Consider the following 18,737-nt stretch of genomic DNA (forward strand, 5'->3'; position numbering starts at 1 on the left):
ATTTCCCAGCCCATAAAGTACATATATTCTTTATCAGTATTAATATTATTGTCGATAGATCCATATCTTTTAATATGCCCCAAAGCTATATATCCGTCTTTTTACTGCAGGCAGTAAATGTGTCGGAGTCGACTCAACACGATAATTCAATATTTTCCAGTGCCAACTATATAATAAAGTATTATATAGCTGTCCTAGGAAAATCCAGTCGAAAATGAAGTTTCTATATGAAAAACTTACCAAATACAAGCATTATAGGTCCCCAACAAACTAAGAAATATATATTAAAATATACATTTATTGTAAATCCCAAATAATGCTATCTAAAAGACTAAGACATTTTCATAAAACGATAAAATTGAAGTATCAATGCATAAAAGTTCTCTGAAGTGCCAAACAATTACGTGCAAAGCTTACGTTCCTTGCGTAAGCTCTAACGAAATGCGAGAGTTACGTCCTTTGCCAAGGACAATGCCAAAGTGAAACGTCGGCCACAGCATCCCTGCACACACACACACACATGCATACATCTGCTGTGCATGTATTTACTCACTCAAGCATACCATTATTCACACATCCTGCCCAAATTCCTGTCTCATTCCGCATTTGACGTCATGCGTTTATTTTTTCAACATTCATCGTTTATTCGATTAGTTAAAACCCAGCATTGAGATTAAATAACAACAAAGTTTAACAAAAATAAACGTAATTTTCCCGCTTTGACGCTGGGCGCAACATCTCTGCTTCTGTCACTAAGTGCGTCGCTGCCGAGCACAGTGCTTCGCTTTTAATAAAAAAAAAAAAACAATACAAAGAAAATCATATATACGAAAAATTAAAAGTAAAGAATACTGATGATATATTAACATAAATAAAATTAATATTTGAGAATTTCTAAATAAAAAATTCGAAATCTAAAAATAGCATTTGCTCTTGTATTGATAGGCACTGTTTAAACAGTTGGGTGCAAAGTTGCGCTAATGCAACGGGTGAGATAAGCTTTTGAACTGCCAACTGGCGGCACTCGTATCACTGTGCGCTGTCGCCTCAACGTGAAATTCTGTTGAGCGATATCAGTTGTTTTAGCGAATTCGTCGCGCGCGGTAACTAAAACGGGCGACGAGCTGAAAGACCAGCAGCCAGAACAGATTTCGTTATCCATGTCCATGTCCATAATATAAGTCTGTGTGTGTGCGTCTGCTTGTGTTCGCTCCAATCGCCAGTGTAAAAAAAAAATCAAAAAAGAAAAACAGAAAAATAAAAAACGAACTGTAATTTTGTCTGCACAGTTCTGTGACTTGTAATTTCGTATATTTTAAAATAATAACCGCGCGCTTTCTTTGCACCGAGAGCCGAACAACATACCCTGCCGCCGCCAGAAAGGACAATTCAAGTTCAAAGTTTCTGCTGGAGGCTGCGTAAACATCAAAGCGAACTCGTGTTTGTTTTTGTTCTTCGGTAAGTATTCGCCGGCCCATGTACAGTTTGACAGGAACTGCTTAAACCAATGACGGACAATTGTTACGTTTCTGCGTAATAAGATAAATGATAATTATGACAAGTACAAGCTATAAAGGGAAAGGAAAAAAGCAAGCGAGTAAATAAATTAACGGTAGTTGCGATCACTTTTACGAGCGTTTAAGTGCTTAATAGAAGGAAAAGGGAATTTAATTATTCCGAATTGGCCTCTTTAAAAAGGAGGATGAAAATAAAAACTAAAGCAATTGAGAGAAAAGTCAGTCTTGGAAAATATCTAGAGTGCGCTGGCATTAGATAAGGTGCCCAAATATTTATGTATATTTTTAAAAATTGATTATAAACATATTCCTATGACTTATAGGTAGTATCTTCTAACCAAATGGTGCAACATGCATTTCAGAACTGAGCCATGTTAAATTTTGGCGTGTTACATTAAGGTCCAAGTTGAAAACATCGCTGAAGTCAGCGTAAATTTTGCGAGACACTGGAACGTGCCAGTTGTCAGCGTTATGCAAAACAAATTGATTCATAACTACATGATTTACATACATGTATGCTCGGACATATTGAAACACACGTTAAATCACATTTCATATCTTCGGAGCAAGTAAACGAGATTTGAAAAGCTGACAAAAGTTGCCCAGAGGCTTTAATGGGGAAAAAGCATTGCGCATATTACCCACAACTTAAAATACGCAAATAGACAAATGCTTTTTAGAATCTCCCGTCAGAAATTCCAGTAAGCAATTAAATAGATTAGATTTTTCCCAAACCAAAATAAAATCCCCCATTACGGCTTGGTAATTCTAAAGCTGAGCTAGATTTTATTTCTACTTTCTTATGCTGAAAAACAATCACGTACTCTAGGTTTTCGTGTACATGCCATACGATTTTGTGATTTGAATTTCGTTCCGTTGTCGTTTGATGATAAGGTTTATAAATTTTCGTAATGTTATAATCAAGATTTTTGTTTATTAAAGTCGTAAAATTGACTGATAAACAATATTTGCCAATGAATGGAACAGATTGTGGTCTTAAATACGTGCATTTCAGCCTGTACACAAATTCTTTCACAGATCTATTGAGCTAATGTGTACAAATACGTAGTTTTTCTATTCTTAATTGCATTAAAGTTAATCATTGCGACTTAAACAAATTGCGCTTTTATGAAAATGTATTGTAAATTTCAACAAATGAAAAAAAAAACACAACATTATAATTAACGTGTCGCGGAAAATAGATAAATAACTGCAATTTACCGTGCACCCACAATAAGGGAACTTACATATGGAAAACAAGAGAGATTTATAATGATATTAGCGTTTTTTTTTTATATAAATATAATTTGCATTTGGGAAAAATAATAAATTGCGTTAATTATTAGCGGTGGGAGGGGGGGTAAATCTTGTGCTAAAAGTAACTCACGTGAACACTATGCAAATGCCAGGTGATTCTGAACGGGGCGCCGCAAGGCGTGGCACTAGTATCCAAATGACGTCAGGGAAGCATTTCCATTTTCACAGGCAATTTGTAAACAATTTGCACACAGATACAGTTACAGCCATTTGGCATTACCCACGTTGACTCAGCTTACCTGGCAGAAAGTGCAGAGTCGATTGAATTGTAATCAATGAAAAAAAGCGAGAACAGCAAAAGATACGAGAGTATTTATGGAACGTGTAAGGACAAGAGCACTTGAAAGACTTCTTTAATGGCAAAGATTTCAACATTTTATCATGCTCAAAATCAAGTTCAAATATGTGTTTATATCTTATGTACTTTTCATATGAGAATAGATTGTGTATCCGCTAGAGAAAATCGCATAATATATAGATCAAGAGTATTTCTATGACGTAGGCATGAAATCTTTCGGATGTCGGTGCTGCCCACGCTTTAAACATGGAAAATTTTTGAATTCAAATAAAATATATATATGCTATACATAAGAACTGTAGAGAAGATATGTCAACAGCTGTATAAACGCGCAAGTGTGCAAAATTTCTTAATACGAAAGAAGAATTTTCAACTTTAAATATTTACTTTTTATAGACGAGCTGCCGTTCATAAGCATCGCTAATGTACTTATTTGAATTTTACGGCTTGATATCAAATCAAAACAATTTAACTAAATTGTAAACAAAACTCGCATCGGATGATATTATTTAATGAAACTGCAAGAAAGTCACGTGTGGCCATTTTAATTGCTCTTATTTTTCTTTAGTTGTCTACATTTAATGTCAATACAAAATTAAATATACTACGGAACAGGTAGCTTTTGTTTTTTTTTGAAAAGGTTTTTAGGCTGCATTATCTAAAGTTTTTTATTGTTGCGGAAAAGTAAAGCCCCACAAGCAAACCATGAATCATTTTATATACTATTTCACACTAACAGCTCGAGCTCTATAGTTTACTCTCTTTCATGTTTTACGACTTTACTTAATAGAAGTGCGCAGTATATTAGAAAAGTGTAATTGTCAGTTATTACTCTTTTGTTATTTGTGACATTTCCAAGGGAAATCAATCTTTCGCGAGCTATGAGCATATAGAGGATATAGATCTTCTGCTAGGTTCTTTAATTATTGACATATTAAGTTGTAAGCTTAAAATAGAAGTTCTCGGTTGAGGTTGAGAAAGATATTAATCTTACTTAGATAAAGTATTTATCTGACTTAACCTCAAACGGACACTTCTTAATATCTTAATATCTGACTTAACCTCAAACGGGAACTTCTTTATATCCTAACATCTGACTTAACCTCAAACGGGAACATCTTAACATCTGACTTAACCTCAAACGGACACTTCTTTATATCTTAACATCTGACTTAACCTCAAATGGGCACTTCCTAATATCTTAACATCTGACTTAACCTCAAACGGGCACTTCCATGTTTGTGTTCGATCTTTTGTCGTAATACTGAGAACAAGTTAAGCTAAGCAAAATGTAAGTAAATAAGAAAACAGTCATTCATTTAAGTTTATTTTAACAACTGTTTCAGCTTCTGAGAAAGGTTGATAATATACATATATAACGGTTCGGCTCGTTACATCTGCTAAAATTAAAACTCGTTTTGGTTTATATTTAACGGTCATCGTATTTAAATTTATTGCCCTATAATTGCTTAAATTTATATATACCCGGTAACATTCGGTAGTATGCCTTAAATAACTCAGATGTTTCGGAACTTACAATTAAAGAGGAAGTAAGTCAGTCCCTCTGAAATCGCTTGGGAGGCTTGGCCATAATTTGGCATAATATAACTCGGATATGATCGACTTAAACTTTATTCAAAGATATGAGGGCCATAGTTAGTACTACTAACTATAAGTATCAAGCTGCGGAACACGCGATTGGCAAACAGTTTAATAGAACTGACAGTTGGGTGTAAAAATAATTAATATCGTATAATGCCGAGTCTAAGGCGTAAATAAATAACGATCAAATAGTAGACAATAGCAGACAAATTCAATTTCAAATACATACTACAAATAACAGCTGCGTCCGGCTGGAAACGGGTTTACAAAAAGGAATACATTTTAAAGTATAATACCATCTTAAAAATCAAATGTCAGCAACATACTTAATGGAATAAAACCCTGAACTCTAGACTATAAATTGTCGAAAGTTTCTCATTGAGAATGTTAAGTTAAACACATGCATAATCCTTTGATTTACCTGTCCCTCTCTGATAAGTTGTTAACAATCATTTATTGGTAAACAATTATTTGTTATTTGTAGATAAGAGTTGAACAATATATAATGGTAGCATTAATAATGACAAATTGATAAAGTGGCAAAATAGCTTAAATATGTTGTTTGATATGGCGCGCAATTGCTTTAGCAAATAGAATAGAAAATATCTAACTATATACTTGCAGGAAAGGTAAGAACTTAAGGATCAGGCCATATCATAGGAACGTAGGAACGAACAATTAATATGAAGGGCTGCTCAGGTTTGAGTACAGAGCTCTTGACTAAAGTGTCAGATGAGTGGGAAAAATTTAAAGCTGAAGCACACACTTGAACCAATAAGATGTACTCGTGTCTAGATATCTAAAAGGGTTTAGTTCCGAGCCAACGTATTTCTACCAAATTGTTAGACACGTGCTTTAATCATCTTATATAATAGTTGAGGCCTATTTAGTTACTTTTAACATCCTCTGCGCTTATCAGCAGCAGACTGAATATAGGTACAGCTACCGTTAGGGAAAGCTTATCACAATAAACCTGTATGTACTTTGAACATAGCTCGATCCGTAGACCTTGCCATATTTTCCGAGAAAGAGGGGCACAGCCCGTAGTAGAAAACGGCAAAAATTCCCCAAGTACTGAATTTAATTGAAATCCCGGCAACGGCGACGGGCCTCTTGCCGGGCATTGATAACCCGCTTGAACCCTTGTTGTCGCTTGTCGTTGTCAGTTATTATTGTTGTCAGCGTTGCCCAATGTCATGTGATAACTCAGGCAGGTCACTCCCCCACTCACCTCTTGAACTGAGCACATGTGAACGGCACTTGCGGCTCAGTCTAATCACACAGAGGCTATCTCTTCAATCCGCCAATTGCTTGCGTCAAATGTACTACATCCATACATAAGTATAAACAAATACATAGAGATTAATTAAACAGGAAAATAAGAGAGAAAATGTGTTTTATAATTGTTGCAATCGTCGTCGCCTTACGCAAATTCATAGTCCAAGATATAAAGTCTTTGAACTTGAACCTGTGCAATCGGCTCTTACAAAATACTTGGCATGAGCTCATGGTTGACTGACGTAAAGAAGTGTGGTAACGATTAATTTCAAGAACGGAGACCTGATTAAGCTGCCCTTTGTTCTGGAAACCACAAGATCATTTATTTATAAAACCCTGATTTTGCCAATAATCAACTAATCAATAGTTATGAATAATATAATTAAATAAATAGAAGTTACCATGCAAATTTAAATATATATACCAAAGTCGAGAGGCGTCGACTCGCAGATACACTTCGGACTACATAATCAGATTAACTATCAGGAATTCAAGAGCTTTTCTTAGAGTTTTCTCATTTAAGAACCTTTTTATACGCTGAACTTCTTGAAACACTCGCCGGGTATTTCTAGTTAATAGACCCTGGCTGGTATCTAGTTTGGCAAAATCTCTCCTGTCATAGTTTCTATCCCAGTGCGAGTATCGTAAAGATTACGTTGAATAAAACAAAAGTGCGCTCAATTGGGCCCAATAAATGCTCAGCTAGGTAAATGCTCCTCCATTTTAAGCTTTTTTTATGGCGCTCTATTCATATATTTAATTCTTTTTTTATTTTCGTGAATTTAATAAGGAAATTGCTCGTTAACGCACACGCTTAGCTCTATTAAATGTGGGCGTGTACTATTGTGGCGTTTAGGTCAATGATGGAACGCTTTCGACTATACGAGCTGTCAATCAAATGTGGAGTACAAAATATCAACACTGCACTCAATAAACAATTTCTGGTGCATACATAAATAATAGCCGAAAACAAGCGCACCATATCTGAAGAACTGATATCGCGCGGGTCATAAAGCGATTTAGCGGCGAATATAACACCAAGTGACATAATACGATAAGGCGCGGGAACTAGCGATAAGTCATCATAGATTAGTGCAATACGTATGGCTCATGCTTATGTACATATATGTATGTATGTATACGTATATATTGAGCCCAGTTTTGGAGTATTGATAGACGCATGTTTCAGTTACGCTGATAAGCACAGACAAGATTAGAAACCGTTTTATTGCCTGGCCTTGTTGTCGTTTCCATGTTCATAAAGTATTTGACACCAAGAAAAATCAACAGACACGAACAGTTTTGGGACATATTGGTTTAAGATTTCTTTCAGATACTTTACGCAATGCATGCTCATAAATTGTTAGGCGACTGTTATAATATAATATAATATATATTTCAACTAATAATTCGATTTTAGGTAAGCTACAATTTCAGTGCTCAGATGAGACGAAAAAACAACTGTATTTAAGGTCTTTGCACCTGTTGAATAACTCAAAGAATATGTTTTAAGATATTGTTCAGGCTGCCAAATAACAAACAGTTACAGTTCGGCATGAACTGTTTCTGATCCACAGTTTGAGTAGCATTGCATTCACTGCTGTCGAGTACTGCTCTCAAACTGAATGAAAGCTTTCGATTGGAGCTTTTGTTATGCGCGCGACTTCCAATCAGACCGTTACAAATCAAAAGCGAACAAAACGGCAAAATTTTATTGATTGTGTGAGATATCCCGATACATGTATATACAAATATTTATATATATGTATATGATATTATAAATGTAAATATATATGAATGCGCTAAAATGTGTCATGATAAGGAGATAATTCCATACCAAATATATGTATGTCTTTTACTTAATTCTGCATAACAATGAGGTTATTTCGATTTTTACGATAATTTTGGCAGACAAATACATACATGCCTTTTTCTCTGAATTTCGAAATTATTTCAAGGACTCATTTATCCAATGCCCGAGCGGAAGCAAAGATACGTTCACCTTCAGCCAGGCTGAGGGCGGCTTATTGATTTTGTAGCTTTAAAGACGAAATAAACGTAAATATATCGAAATTGTGACGCGTGTTTCATTACAAGTTCAAATGTAGGTCATAGTAAAAGAGAAATAAATTGTGATAGTTCAGCGAAAAGCATATGTATATGTATGTGGTTGCACTTGAACTGCCAGAAATCGCGTGATTTGCGTGGGCCAACAGCAACTAAAAAAGCGGCACTGAAATTTTAGCTCAAAAATTGAAATACATGCATATGCATATGCATATATATATTTTATTTTGTGTGCGTGTGTATGCGTGTATGTGTGATGAGGGGCACGCTCGCGCTTGCCGATTGGCCAACGGTTTTTGGGGCTTGGCTCTCGTGACGTCACACGCGCACAACTTACTCAAATATGTACAACTATGCAAATGTATCTGTGAGATACAGTTGCATGACGTCGCTGGCGTTGACGTAGTCACAGCCAACAGCGCTCGCACCGCAATATCTGAGACATTTTTGGCGTCAACATTCGTTTGACTAATGAGCATTTTACGTAACATTCGAGGTGGAGGCCACTCGGGAGGGTCTAGAGTTTCGCCCATGCCCTGCGCTGGCTCGTCTGAGCTCCGTAATTAGTATACATACACGGCGTGGCATTGCGTGCTCCGGCCATGGCTTATGGGTATAGCAACAGATACAGATACAGATACATACAGACTATGCAACAATATGTATATAAAAGCCGAATACCTGCAGGTGTGAGCATGCTTTTAGGCGCTCTGCGCGCCTGGCCCCAGCTCGAAGCGTGCCAAATGTTTGGTTGTATTTCAGTGCCAGCTTGACACGCAACTGAAATACTATGCTAGCCCAGCTGTTGGTGCGAGATGCAAGGGGTAGTCACTTTTAAGGAAAGCAGTTATGTGGCTTATTAACTATGCTAAATCAATTTCATCATCATACACCGGATGTCCTTTACTATTTCAAGCATTTAAATATAAATTTTAGTCTCTATTATTTAGCTGTTGTTCTATTCTATTTGTGTGACTTGCGTACATAATTAGCTCGTTGCCTAACTCGATACACTCGGCAAGCACGCGGTTTCAGCAGTGTCATGTTTATTCATTTGTTTTTGTACCCTCGAATGCATGAGAAATAGGGTATATGCATTGGTATAAACATATGTTATATTAAAGATATGGCAGTTCTACATTATAAAGCATAATAGAACTCTGTGTTAATTACATGAAGTGAAGAATATTTTTAAATATTATCTTTATATGTATGTATGACTTATGTTGTTCTGAGGCATATTAATCAAATTATAGAGCATTAAAATAAATAATAATTTTTTTATAGAATAGTTGATAGTTCGGCAGCCCAGAGCTCTAGAGATTCCACTTAGTTGCTGACGCTTAGAAGCAAGTGTACATTTATATTCGAATGTACACAAACATTCACCTGAACTCACACAAATTTGGATGCACTCATTGATTCATTACCGCATATTCATTGGGGAACTTTTATTCTGGGTTTTTTCTCATATGTCAGATACGACAAACGTGATCCATTGAACGAATGCGCCGGTGCGTAAAGAGCAGCAATGCTTGAAGACTGAAACCGGACAAGAATGAATGCCTTTATCGAAGAGTACATACTATATAAGAAAATTCTCGTATGCATATTCGTATCGTATGTAAACAGTGTAAACAGGCACCTGGACATCTGTGTGCGTGCGTCTGTGTGTGTGCGTCTATGTGTGTGCGTCTGAGTGTCTCTCTGTGTGTGTGTGCATATGGAAATGCATGCGGCGAGTTTATTTACACTGGCTACACACATATACACATACATATCTAGAAGTCTACATATCTACAAGTCTACAAGTCTACAATATGGACTATGGGAAATTTAAATGATCTTCTTTGTTGCGCGACAATTGCGTATTTACCAAAATATGCAAACAGATTGGACTGAATTTGTTAATTGCTTAAGTAAATGTATCACAAATGGAACTAAAATAAATAATTGGATAATTGTATTGGCAATATTGTAGTATACACAAAAGATTTATATATGCGCCAAGTTAAATAGTTTGTTAACCTCACAATTCTCTTTGTGCTATTTATACCCAGCACAAAAAGCGTTAAGAGAGTTTTTGCGTTGTGTACTTAATACATGGTTATTATATTTGCTTTATTTTTAAATAGATTTAATAAGGCGATTTTTTTTTTTTAAATTTTCTGTTAATTTTAATTGTAGTATTTAAAGTGAACCAAGATTGAGCAATAAACATTTCTTGTATCTTGAACTGTTGTAATTGATTTATGTAAGGGATCAATTGTGTACTTGACTCCTTAAATTGCCTTGATTTTTCCCCACATTGCCATAAAGGATCATGTACATAAATGGGTATATGTAGCATATGTAGCGTATGTATTAAGTTTGTAACCCAATTAAGGTCACCATCAAGACAGGGACTGAGGATCGTCTGACTTATAACGGAGTCGTGCCAGAATTGTTGATTCGACTGCATAAACTTAAATGCATTTGCGGAGACCTCCAAATGCACTTCTCAGTTGTTGTTGTTGTTGCTGCTGCAGAAAGCCGACTGCAATCTCAAGTAGAACGAAATGCACAAAGGAAACAAATCAAAGACGCTTACAATTTCCAGTTTCTGTTGCCGCTGCAAGTCAATAGCCTCGACGGCGTCAGTGGCCACCCCATGGCGGACGGCATTGACGCTGGGAGAGCGTTCTCCGAGAGGCACAGAGGAAGAGAGTGGCAGACTGTGACTGCGGCTGAGAGGAAGCGAGAGAGACAGACAGTGAGAGTGAGAGAGAGAGAGTCCATATCCAGTACGGAGCCCGGCGTGGCTGGTTTTATAATTTGGCGCGTCATTTGCCATCCAACAGTCGCTGCGTGCGGTTAAGAGATACAGATACTTTTACGCTTTAGATACAAGCAGTGTTTTTTGTTGTTGTTGTTGTTGTTGAAAACAGCAGCTCGCTTCAAGCTGGGATGTTCATCTTGTTTAACCAAGTGCAGTTTTTGGACAGCAACATGTTTGCACAGCACTGCGCATGCGCCTAAAAGTATTCTATCGGGCTACGTGGGTGGGCGACGTGTTAAAGGACAAACTGTCGGGCACAGGCAAAGGACACTGAAACGCGGCCGTATTATTCAACAAATTGGCAATGAGAAATGCACAACTAATCGAGAAAAAACTATAAAACACGTCAATCAAAATAATTTTACGCGCTGAATACAAAACATATCCACAAGTGACATAATACACATCAGAACGAAAACGAGATTAGCATTTGTTTAAACAATTAGTGGCTACATATCAAAAGTTATAGAAAAGTCAAATAAAATCGGCAACATGTCGACGGCATCCTCCAGCAATTCAAGCGGCGATGAGCCCCACAAGAAGAAGGATGATGCCAGCAACGAGGAGAGCTCCCACCTGCTGGAGGCCAACGAGAACGGCGACAAATATGGTTCCCGGCAAGCGGTAAAAATCATCAAAGTCCATCCAAATGGCAATGAGAGTGCCAATGCCAGTCCCCAAGTAGGCAAAGAATCAAATTCAAACAAATTTTCTAACTGGTGCTGGTACTAAAACCCATAATTTAAGTCACTTTAACTAGCTGCTGCATGTGTGTGTGTATCTATGTATCTACGAGTCGGCTATGTTTGACCTTGACGAAGGAAACCAAAAAAAAAAAAAAAAAAGAGTATATTTAAGTACCACGGCGCCGCCCAATTAGCGGAGTGCGAAGCGAAACTTGCTTCCTTTGTTTTGCCAGAGCGTACAATCTTTAATATTTACAGAGCAAAGTATCTCAAAATGATACCAAACGAAAATTGGAGCAATTCGCTAGTCACCAAACTGAAAAAACCGAAATGATAAAAAACGAATTCTGTTGTCTACCAAACTAGTTAACCAAACAGACTTTGACAGAGTCTGTATTTAAGCTATATACTATATATGTAGCCCAGTAACTACATAATATCATTTATCATGCCCGAAAATAATTCAATTGTAGTCAGTTCCGAGTCGAGTTCAATTTTGGGAATTGTCTGGAACGAGTCTAAAATTTCGTTTTTGTTTTTCTACTTTATGGAATTACTATCTTTATTGTTAATTACTTTTTTTTTAGTGAATCATATGCTTTGATTTGTACGCCCCCTTAACTATTCGATAAGAGCTCTTATCATACTTGGCTTTTAGCTAAATCGTTTTTGAAACTAGATTCATTTGCTAATGAATGATTTTGTTTGTCATATCTGTGCTGGACGGACGATCTTGGCCCGAAAATATGCACAAAAAATAGAAAGTTTTTAAATGCTTTTGCACCTATTATCCAATTAACTGATAAGAAAAACAAGATACGCACAACGCAGTCATAATTCGACAAATAAAAAAGACAAGAAAGGCAGCCAAATTGGTAATAATATTTGAATCTTAATGCTTCGCATTCAAATTGAAAAATATTTGAAATGCAAATTCAACGACTACTGAAAACAGATCGAACCATTTTTTTAATGCTTATCCAATGCATTTCAGGCTTGAGGCTGTTTTTTAATTGACATCTTAGAATATATAATACTTTTTATTCGAGTTTACGAATTACCCCGTATAACTCATTTGAATACCTCGTATTTGCATACTCGTATGTCGTACGTTTAAAAATATCCAGAAAATGAGGAAGGAATTTTTCTTTTATTATAAGTATATAAACAAGTCTTGGCATATAAAATTTAATGTTTATTATGGGTGTATTCAGGTATGGGAACAGCGGAAGCTGGGGAATTAATCATAAACTCTGGATATATAAAAAGTTAATGTTTATTATGGGTATACCCGAGTATGGGCATAACGGAAGCCTGGGGGGAATTAATCAGTTTATTTAACAACTTTGACAGAACTTGGACGAAACGAGTTTGTGGCTTAACATTCCGAGGTTTTTCTTTATGTTAATGGAAAACGGGAACTGAAATTGCAATTAAATTTGACATATGCAGATGCGTAGTGCCTTGCAGAACTGACATTGAAACGAACTTGGACTTGGACTTGGCCAACGATGACAATGACATTCGCGCAGCTATCTTGCCGACCCGGCTGAAGACTACGTCCAGAGGCAACCAGGCCGGGGCGTTGGGTGCGTGGGCGCCCAACAAGCTGTTGGCCCGGTTAACTGCCAACGTTAATCTAAATATAGTTAAGCACTCTGCCAGCAGTCGCTGTGAACAGCGCAGCGAATATCGATTTCAGTGCAGACTTTTACTGCCAGGCCGGAGGTGTGTCTTGGCCCCGGCGGCAGCAGGAGGCGTGGGCGTCGTCTCGGTTACAAGTTACCGGTCGGATAATGCAACTCTCGGCCAGCATTTGCCATGTGCGGAAGTGAATACTGTGCTGCTGCTCTGATGTGGGCTTTGATTGGATGGATATACGAGCAGGCATGGGATTGCAGCAGGGATTGAGGCGCGTTCTGCGCGTGGGTGGAAAAATGAGATAAAGTAAATGGCAAAATGAAAAGCCAGAACAAGAGAAAGGAATACTATATGTAAAGATACTTGGCTATATGAATGCATTTTCTGTCTATGTGAAATGTATAAAAACTATTTAAGATCATATTCGTATTAATTCAAGACCTTGGGGATTAGTCTCTATTTAATTTGGTAGTATTATTGTTAAGCTAGATCTATTTAGCTACATATTTTAATTTCGAATTATATTTTTAATGAGATGTAAAGATACTTGGCTATATGAATGCATTTTCTGTCTGTGTAAAATGTGAGAAGCGTGAACTTACACTGAAAAAATATGTAGAAAAACTATTTTAGATCATATTCGTATTAATTCAAGACCTTGGGGCTTAGGCTCTATGTTATTTGATAGTGTTATTGTTAAGCTAAATCTATTTAGCTAAATATTTTTGATAGCTGGCTGATAAGCTTTTAGCCACAATTTCATTAACTAACAGTACTTATATGTACCATAAAGTTTTGTTGAATTATCGCTTATTAATTGCCAGAATTATGACAATTTCATGTCGTACGTATATGCATATTTGTATACTTTTGTGCGTCTGTATGTTAGCGTATTATCTAGGTATTTGATATATTGATTAGACACGCGATAGCATTAACTACTGAGGTGTATACATATGTACCCACCCATCATTGAATTGTTTATTGCCAGGGAGCGTGGCCATGGCCAAGGCAGCCAATTTTTAATTGGCGTCGCTTCACTGATCATATGTAATAAGTTAACAATATTAAAAAAAAAGATTATTGAACTGCCATTTACTTAGTTTCTTAGGCCTATAAGCAGTATTATGGCTAATTCAATTGCTGCAAGACCTCAATTCATTTATTGGTTGTTTGTGATTGGATAGTGTCGATAGTTTGATGTGAGGATAATAAAAATCTAAAAATATTTATGATAATAAAAACAGATTAAAGTTTTCCATATTATCACATCAATACCTAAAATATTTCAGTTTAAAGTTTTCCATATTGATCAAAAGAGTTTTATATACACATTTCAGATTAAAGTTTTCTATATTTGAGATTATTTATTTATTGACAATTTGAAAACTTCATATGTATATGATGATAAAAACAGAATAATGTTTTCCATATTGCCATATCAATAGCTAAAACATTTCAGTTTAAAGCTTTCCATATTGATCAAAAGAGTTTAAAATGCAAGAAGTTGTATACCTTAAGCATTTTAGATTAAAGAAGAGTTTAATATGCAAGAAATTGTATACCTTAAACAGTTAAAAGTTTTCCATATTAATTAGCAGAGTTCAAAATGCAAGAATTTGTCTACCTTCATCATTTTAGATGAGAGGTTTCCCATATTATCACATCAAGAGTTTAATATGCAAGTATGCCTGCACCTATAATATTCTACTTAAGCCTTATCGTATATACGATATGCATATACCGTATATACGATATGCATATGCGCATATAATTTCGATTATTGGCGTTGGATTAAAAGGTTGAAAGTGCACTAATTAAGTAGTTTGTCGCATATCTAATCTTCAGCATTCCAATGGCCCAGTTTCTCGCTACTTTTTTAAGGATGGTTATAAAGCTTATCAATGACGCACATCCTCATTAAATAATTGAATTAACTCTCAACGAACATGAAGCATCCCCCCACGGCAGGAAGTCAACACTTGGGGTTATCAGCAATTATAGTACAACCCGTAAACCAGGCTAGAAATTCCCATGAAATGGTGAAGAGTTAAGCGCCTGAAGCAATCGTTTTGTCCGCATCGATAAGCGAAAGCTTTAAACAAATTGATCCCGCCCCCAAAGAAGGTTATTTGTGGGTCCATTTCCGACTGTCGTAAACATAGAACTTGAGCGTTTTTTGGGGCATTTGTCTCAGAATTGGGTGGGAATGTGCTGGGCGCATTATCTTGGTGCCATAAAGTTCGTAATCGCTGGTGGAGGGAATTATCACGGCCTCGAATTATGTGATAATACGCTTGGTTAGCAGTTCTAGTTAGTTAGTCGAGCCGTTAAGGCTTTTTTTTTTGTACTAAACGTCTTGTCTTGTTCGCAGGATCAGGAGAATCTACTTGGCAGAATGGTGCACACGTCCACCGAGAACAGGTCAAGGACCTTGCCCCAATATGTTGCCGCCCTGGCAGCAGCTGGCGGCGCCTTCGCGGCCGGTACACTGCTTGGCTGGACATCGCCGGCAGAGACTAGCATCGTGAAGGACGATTTCTATGGATTTGAGGTGTCCGATGAGAGCTACTCGTGGGTCAGCTCGTTCATGACCCTTGGTGCCGCCTGTGTGTGCATACCGATTGGTTTCCTCATCAACATGATCGGACGCAAATGGACAATGCTGCTGCTCGTGTTGCCCTTTGTCTTGGGCTGGGCATTGCTGATCTGGGCACAGAATGTGGTCATGATGTTTGTGGCACGCTTCATTCTGGGTATCGCTGGCGGTGCCTTCTGCGTGACAGCACCCATGTACACCGGCGAGATTGCCCAAAAGGATATCCGTGGCACACTCGGCAGCTTCTTTCAGCTGATGATCACCCTCGGTATTTTGTTTGTATATGGCATTGGTGCCGGTCTAGACGTATTTTGGATGAGCGTCGTTTGCGGAATTTTGCCAATTATCTTTGGCGTTATATTCTTCTTCATGCCGGAATCGCCCACATATTTGGTAAGTTGCTATAGATAAAATAGTATCTGAGATGTGTGTGTAAATGCCATTTAACAGGTTTCAAAGGATCGCTCAGAGGCGGCTGTCAAATCGATTCAATGGCTGCGTGGCAAGGAATACGACTATGCACCCGAATTGGAGGAGCTTCATCAAACCGATCGCGAAATCCGTGAGAATAAAGTGAATATCATGGCAGCACTGGGCCGTCCCGTTACAATCAAGGCATTGTCCATCAGCTTGGGGCTCATGTTCTTCCAACAATTGAGCGGCATTAACGCTGTCATTTTTTACTCGAAGGCCATCTTTGAGGTAAGTGGCCGCAGCGAAAAAGCTAAGATCAAAGATTGGCATTTATAATTTGTGTTTTTTTGATTTGATTTTTGTCAGGACGCCAAAACTGATATCGACGCCAGCATGTCAACAATTCTGATCGGTGTGATGCAGGTGGTGGCGACCTTTGTGTCCACACTGGTGGTGGACAAGCTCGGACGACGCATTCTGCTGCTCGCCTCCGGAATTGTGATGGCGCTCTCAACCACCGCCATTGGCGTGTACTTCTTTCTGAAGGAACGGAACGAGGATAGTGTGGAGAATCTGGGCTGGCTGCCTGTGGCCAGCCTGTGCATATTCATGATTATGTTCTCGATTGGCTACGGCCCGGTGCCCTGGCTGATGATGGGCGAGCTCTTTGCCACCGATATCAAAGGATTTGCGGGCTCTATTGCCGGCACCACCAACTGGGTGCTGGCCTTTGTCGTAACGAAAACATTTAAGAATCTTAACGACGGATTGGGCAGTGGTGGCACCTTCTGGCTATTCGCTGGCGTTACTGTAGTTGGCGTCATTTTCGTCTTCTTTGCCGTGCCTGAGACAAAGGGCAAGAGTCTGAACGAGATTCAACAGGAATTGGCTGGCCATCGAAACTCGCTCCGAGTGCAGCCAACGAATGTTGCCGAGAAGTAAACTGAGCTCTGTTAATTTGTATGAGTTTTTTTTATATTATATTTTATTTAAATTTAACTTTATGTTAGGTGAAAAGTCGAGTTCCGTTTCCAATTGATGAATTTGTTAGAATTTAATGTGTGAAGACACTTTTATCGGCACAGCTACAAAAATCGAGAATTGGAGAGAGATATATACTACATATAGAGAAAGCAAGTGAAAGAGATAAAGACAAGGAAAGATTCTAAGAATGAAGACTGAAGGTCAACTGCATTATAAGCAGAATTAGGCAGATATGTAAGGGCTCTCTTTAAACTAACCCACACGCCATAAAACTATCGCTACCTTCAAGTGGCCATAGAAAAGACAATAGATATCAATAATAAAATACATATATATACACAAACACACACGGATGTACACAGTAAAAGTTATGAAATGTTTTCGTGTAATTCTGAGCATGCGTGTTTTTTTTATGTATTATCTACAGATTGTCTGTGTGTTATTCGAAACATTCAGTTTTTTGTGTAAGCATTTTAGCCTGTTTAGTTTTAAGCCACGCATTTTGCCAACATATTTATTTACTAAAACGGTTTTTAAATTCATTTTGAATATGATTTTTATACATTATTTAATATCAAACATTTCGAATCGCAAAATAACTAAAAAAAAAATATTAAATCGCGATCGCTGCTTATCAAAGCTCAAACGTTAAGGCGTTATATATCATTGTTAATGTATCTGCATCCATTTTGAAAATATTGATGTAAATTATAAATTCATATATATATACCAAGTACCATATGTATATGATGCAGATAAAAAGTAGTGAGAATTATATTAAATATATGTATGTTGTAAATAAAAATATCTCGTTTTTAATACCATATCCGTCACGATTTGCCAGCGAGATTAAATATCAATTGAATTGTTTGTTTAGTTACATTTGTGTGTCCTTCTAGTTGATTAATTACATCTCAGATTGTACATCTTCAATATTTTCTTTGTGCTGTTCACTTTCCTGAGCATCATCGTCAAGCATTGTCTCCTCCACGGCATCCACGTTACATAGACGACTGGCCAAAGGAAGCGATTTCAATGAGGCTTCCAGGCGCTCCATCCGCTCCAGCAAATGGGCCAGGCGTCGATGATAATCATCCAACGTGCGTAGCTCAACCTTAAAAACGTTTTGTTGACTTATATCCATACTTATTCGCTTCCTCGAGATGTTTTTTGAGGATTATAATAAAAATTTAATGTATTTATTGCAATTTTGAAATAGCCAGAGTGTGTCGATTCCTTAGTTTTATTTTTCAATCGAATACTGTTTTTACAAAGCTGATGCGATGTCGAGAATAAAGCGTTTGTTCCTTTTTCCATATCAGTCTATAACTTATTTTCAACAATTTATCATTGTACCGATCAAATTTGTAGAGCTTTCACCGGCTGTAATCTTGTCTAATCTAATTTAATTAGGTTTTCTTTAGCTGAGGTACTGCGATTAAGGCAAACCAAATCAAACGTTTGAATTTATTGTTTTCTATTCAGCATATCAAGTAAATGATCTGGAAGCTTAAAT

At 37.2% G+C, this 18,737-nt stretch overlaps 1 protein-coding gene and 2 long non-coding RNA genes across 5 annotated transcripts; 1 reads left to right on the forward strand and 2 right to left on the reverse strand.

The window, feature by feature from the left end:
- The first annotated feature begins 1,079 nt into the window (after nt 1-1,079).
- On the forward strand, nt 1,080-18,081 carry nebu (nebulosa). 3 transcript variants are annotated; one of them, XM_064689398.1, is made up of 4 exons: nt 1,080-1,458; nt 15,599-16,216; nt 16,274-16,525; nt 16,604-18,081. In XM_064689398.1, the coding sequence occupies exons 2-4, from the start codon at nt 15,623-15,625 to the stop codon at nt 17,177-17,179; spliced, it is 1,422 nt and encodes a 473-aa protein (XP_064545468.1). In that variant the 5' UTR covers nt 1,080-1,458; nt 15,599-15,622; the 3' UTR covers nt 17,180-18,081. The 3 variants fall into 3 exon arrangements, with proteins under 3 accessions (XP_064545468.1, XP_064545466.1, XP_064545467.1); XM_064689396.1 differs by lacking the exon at nt 1,080-1,458 and adding an exon at nt 11,375-11,578; XM_064689397.1 differs by lacking the exon at nt 1,080-1,458 and adding an exon at nt 11,375-11,521.
- On the reverse strand, nt 1,352-3,050 carry LOC135433374 (uncharacterized). Its single transcript, XR_010437086.1, has 2 exons — nt 2,905-3,050; nt 1,352-1,529 (listed from the first exon to the last, which is right to left on the reverse strand). It is a non-coding gene; the product is annotated as an uncharacterized LOC135433374 (long non-coding RNA).
- Nucleotides 17,577-18,736, reverse strand: LOC135433373 (uncharacterized). The gene is made up of 2 exons (XR_010437085.1): nt 18,044-18,736; nt 17,577-17,899 (listed from the first exon to the last, which is right to left on the reverse strand). It is a non-coding gene; the product is annotated as an uncharacterized LOC135433373 (long non-coding RNA).
- Nucleotide 18,737: the final 1 nt, after the last annotated feature.

Source organism: Drosophila montana, unplaced genomic scaffold (assembly GCF_035044405.1).
Source record: "Drosophila montana isolate Dmon_TW-CO22-7 unplaced genomic scaffold, ASM3504440v1 contig_3217_1, whole genome shotgun sequence".
Taxonomy (NCBI): domain Eukaryota; kingdom Metazoa; phylum Arthropoda; class Insecta; order Diptera; family Drosophilidae; genus Drosophila; species Drosophila montana.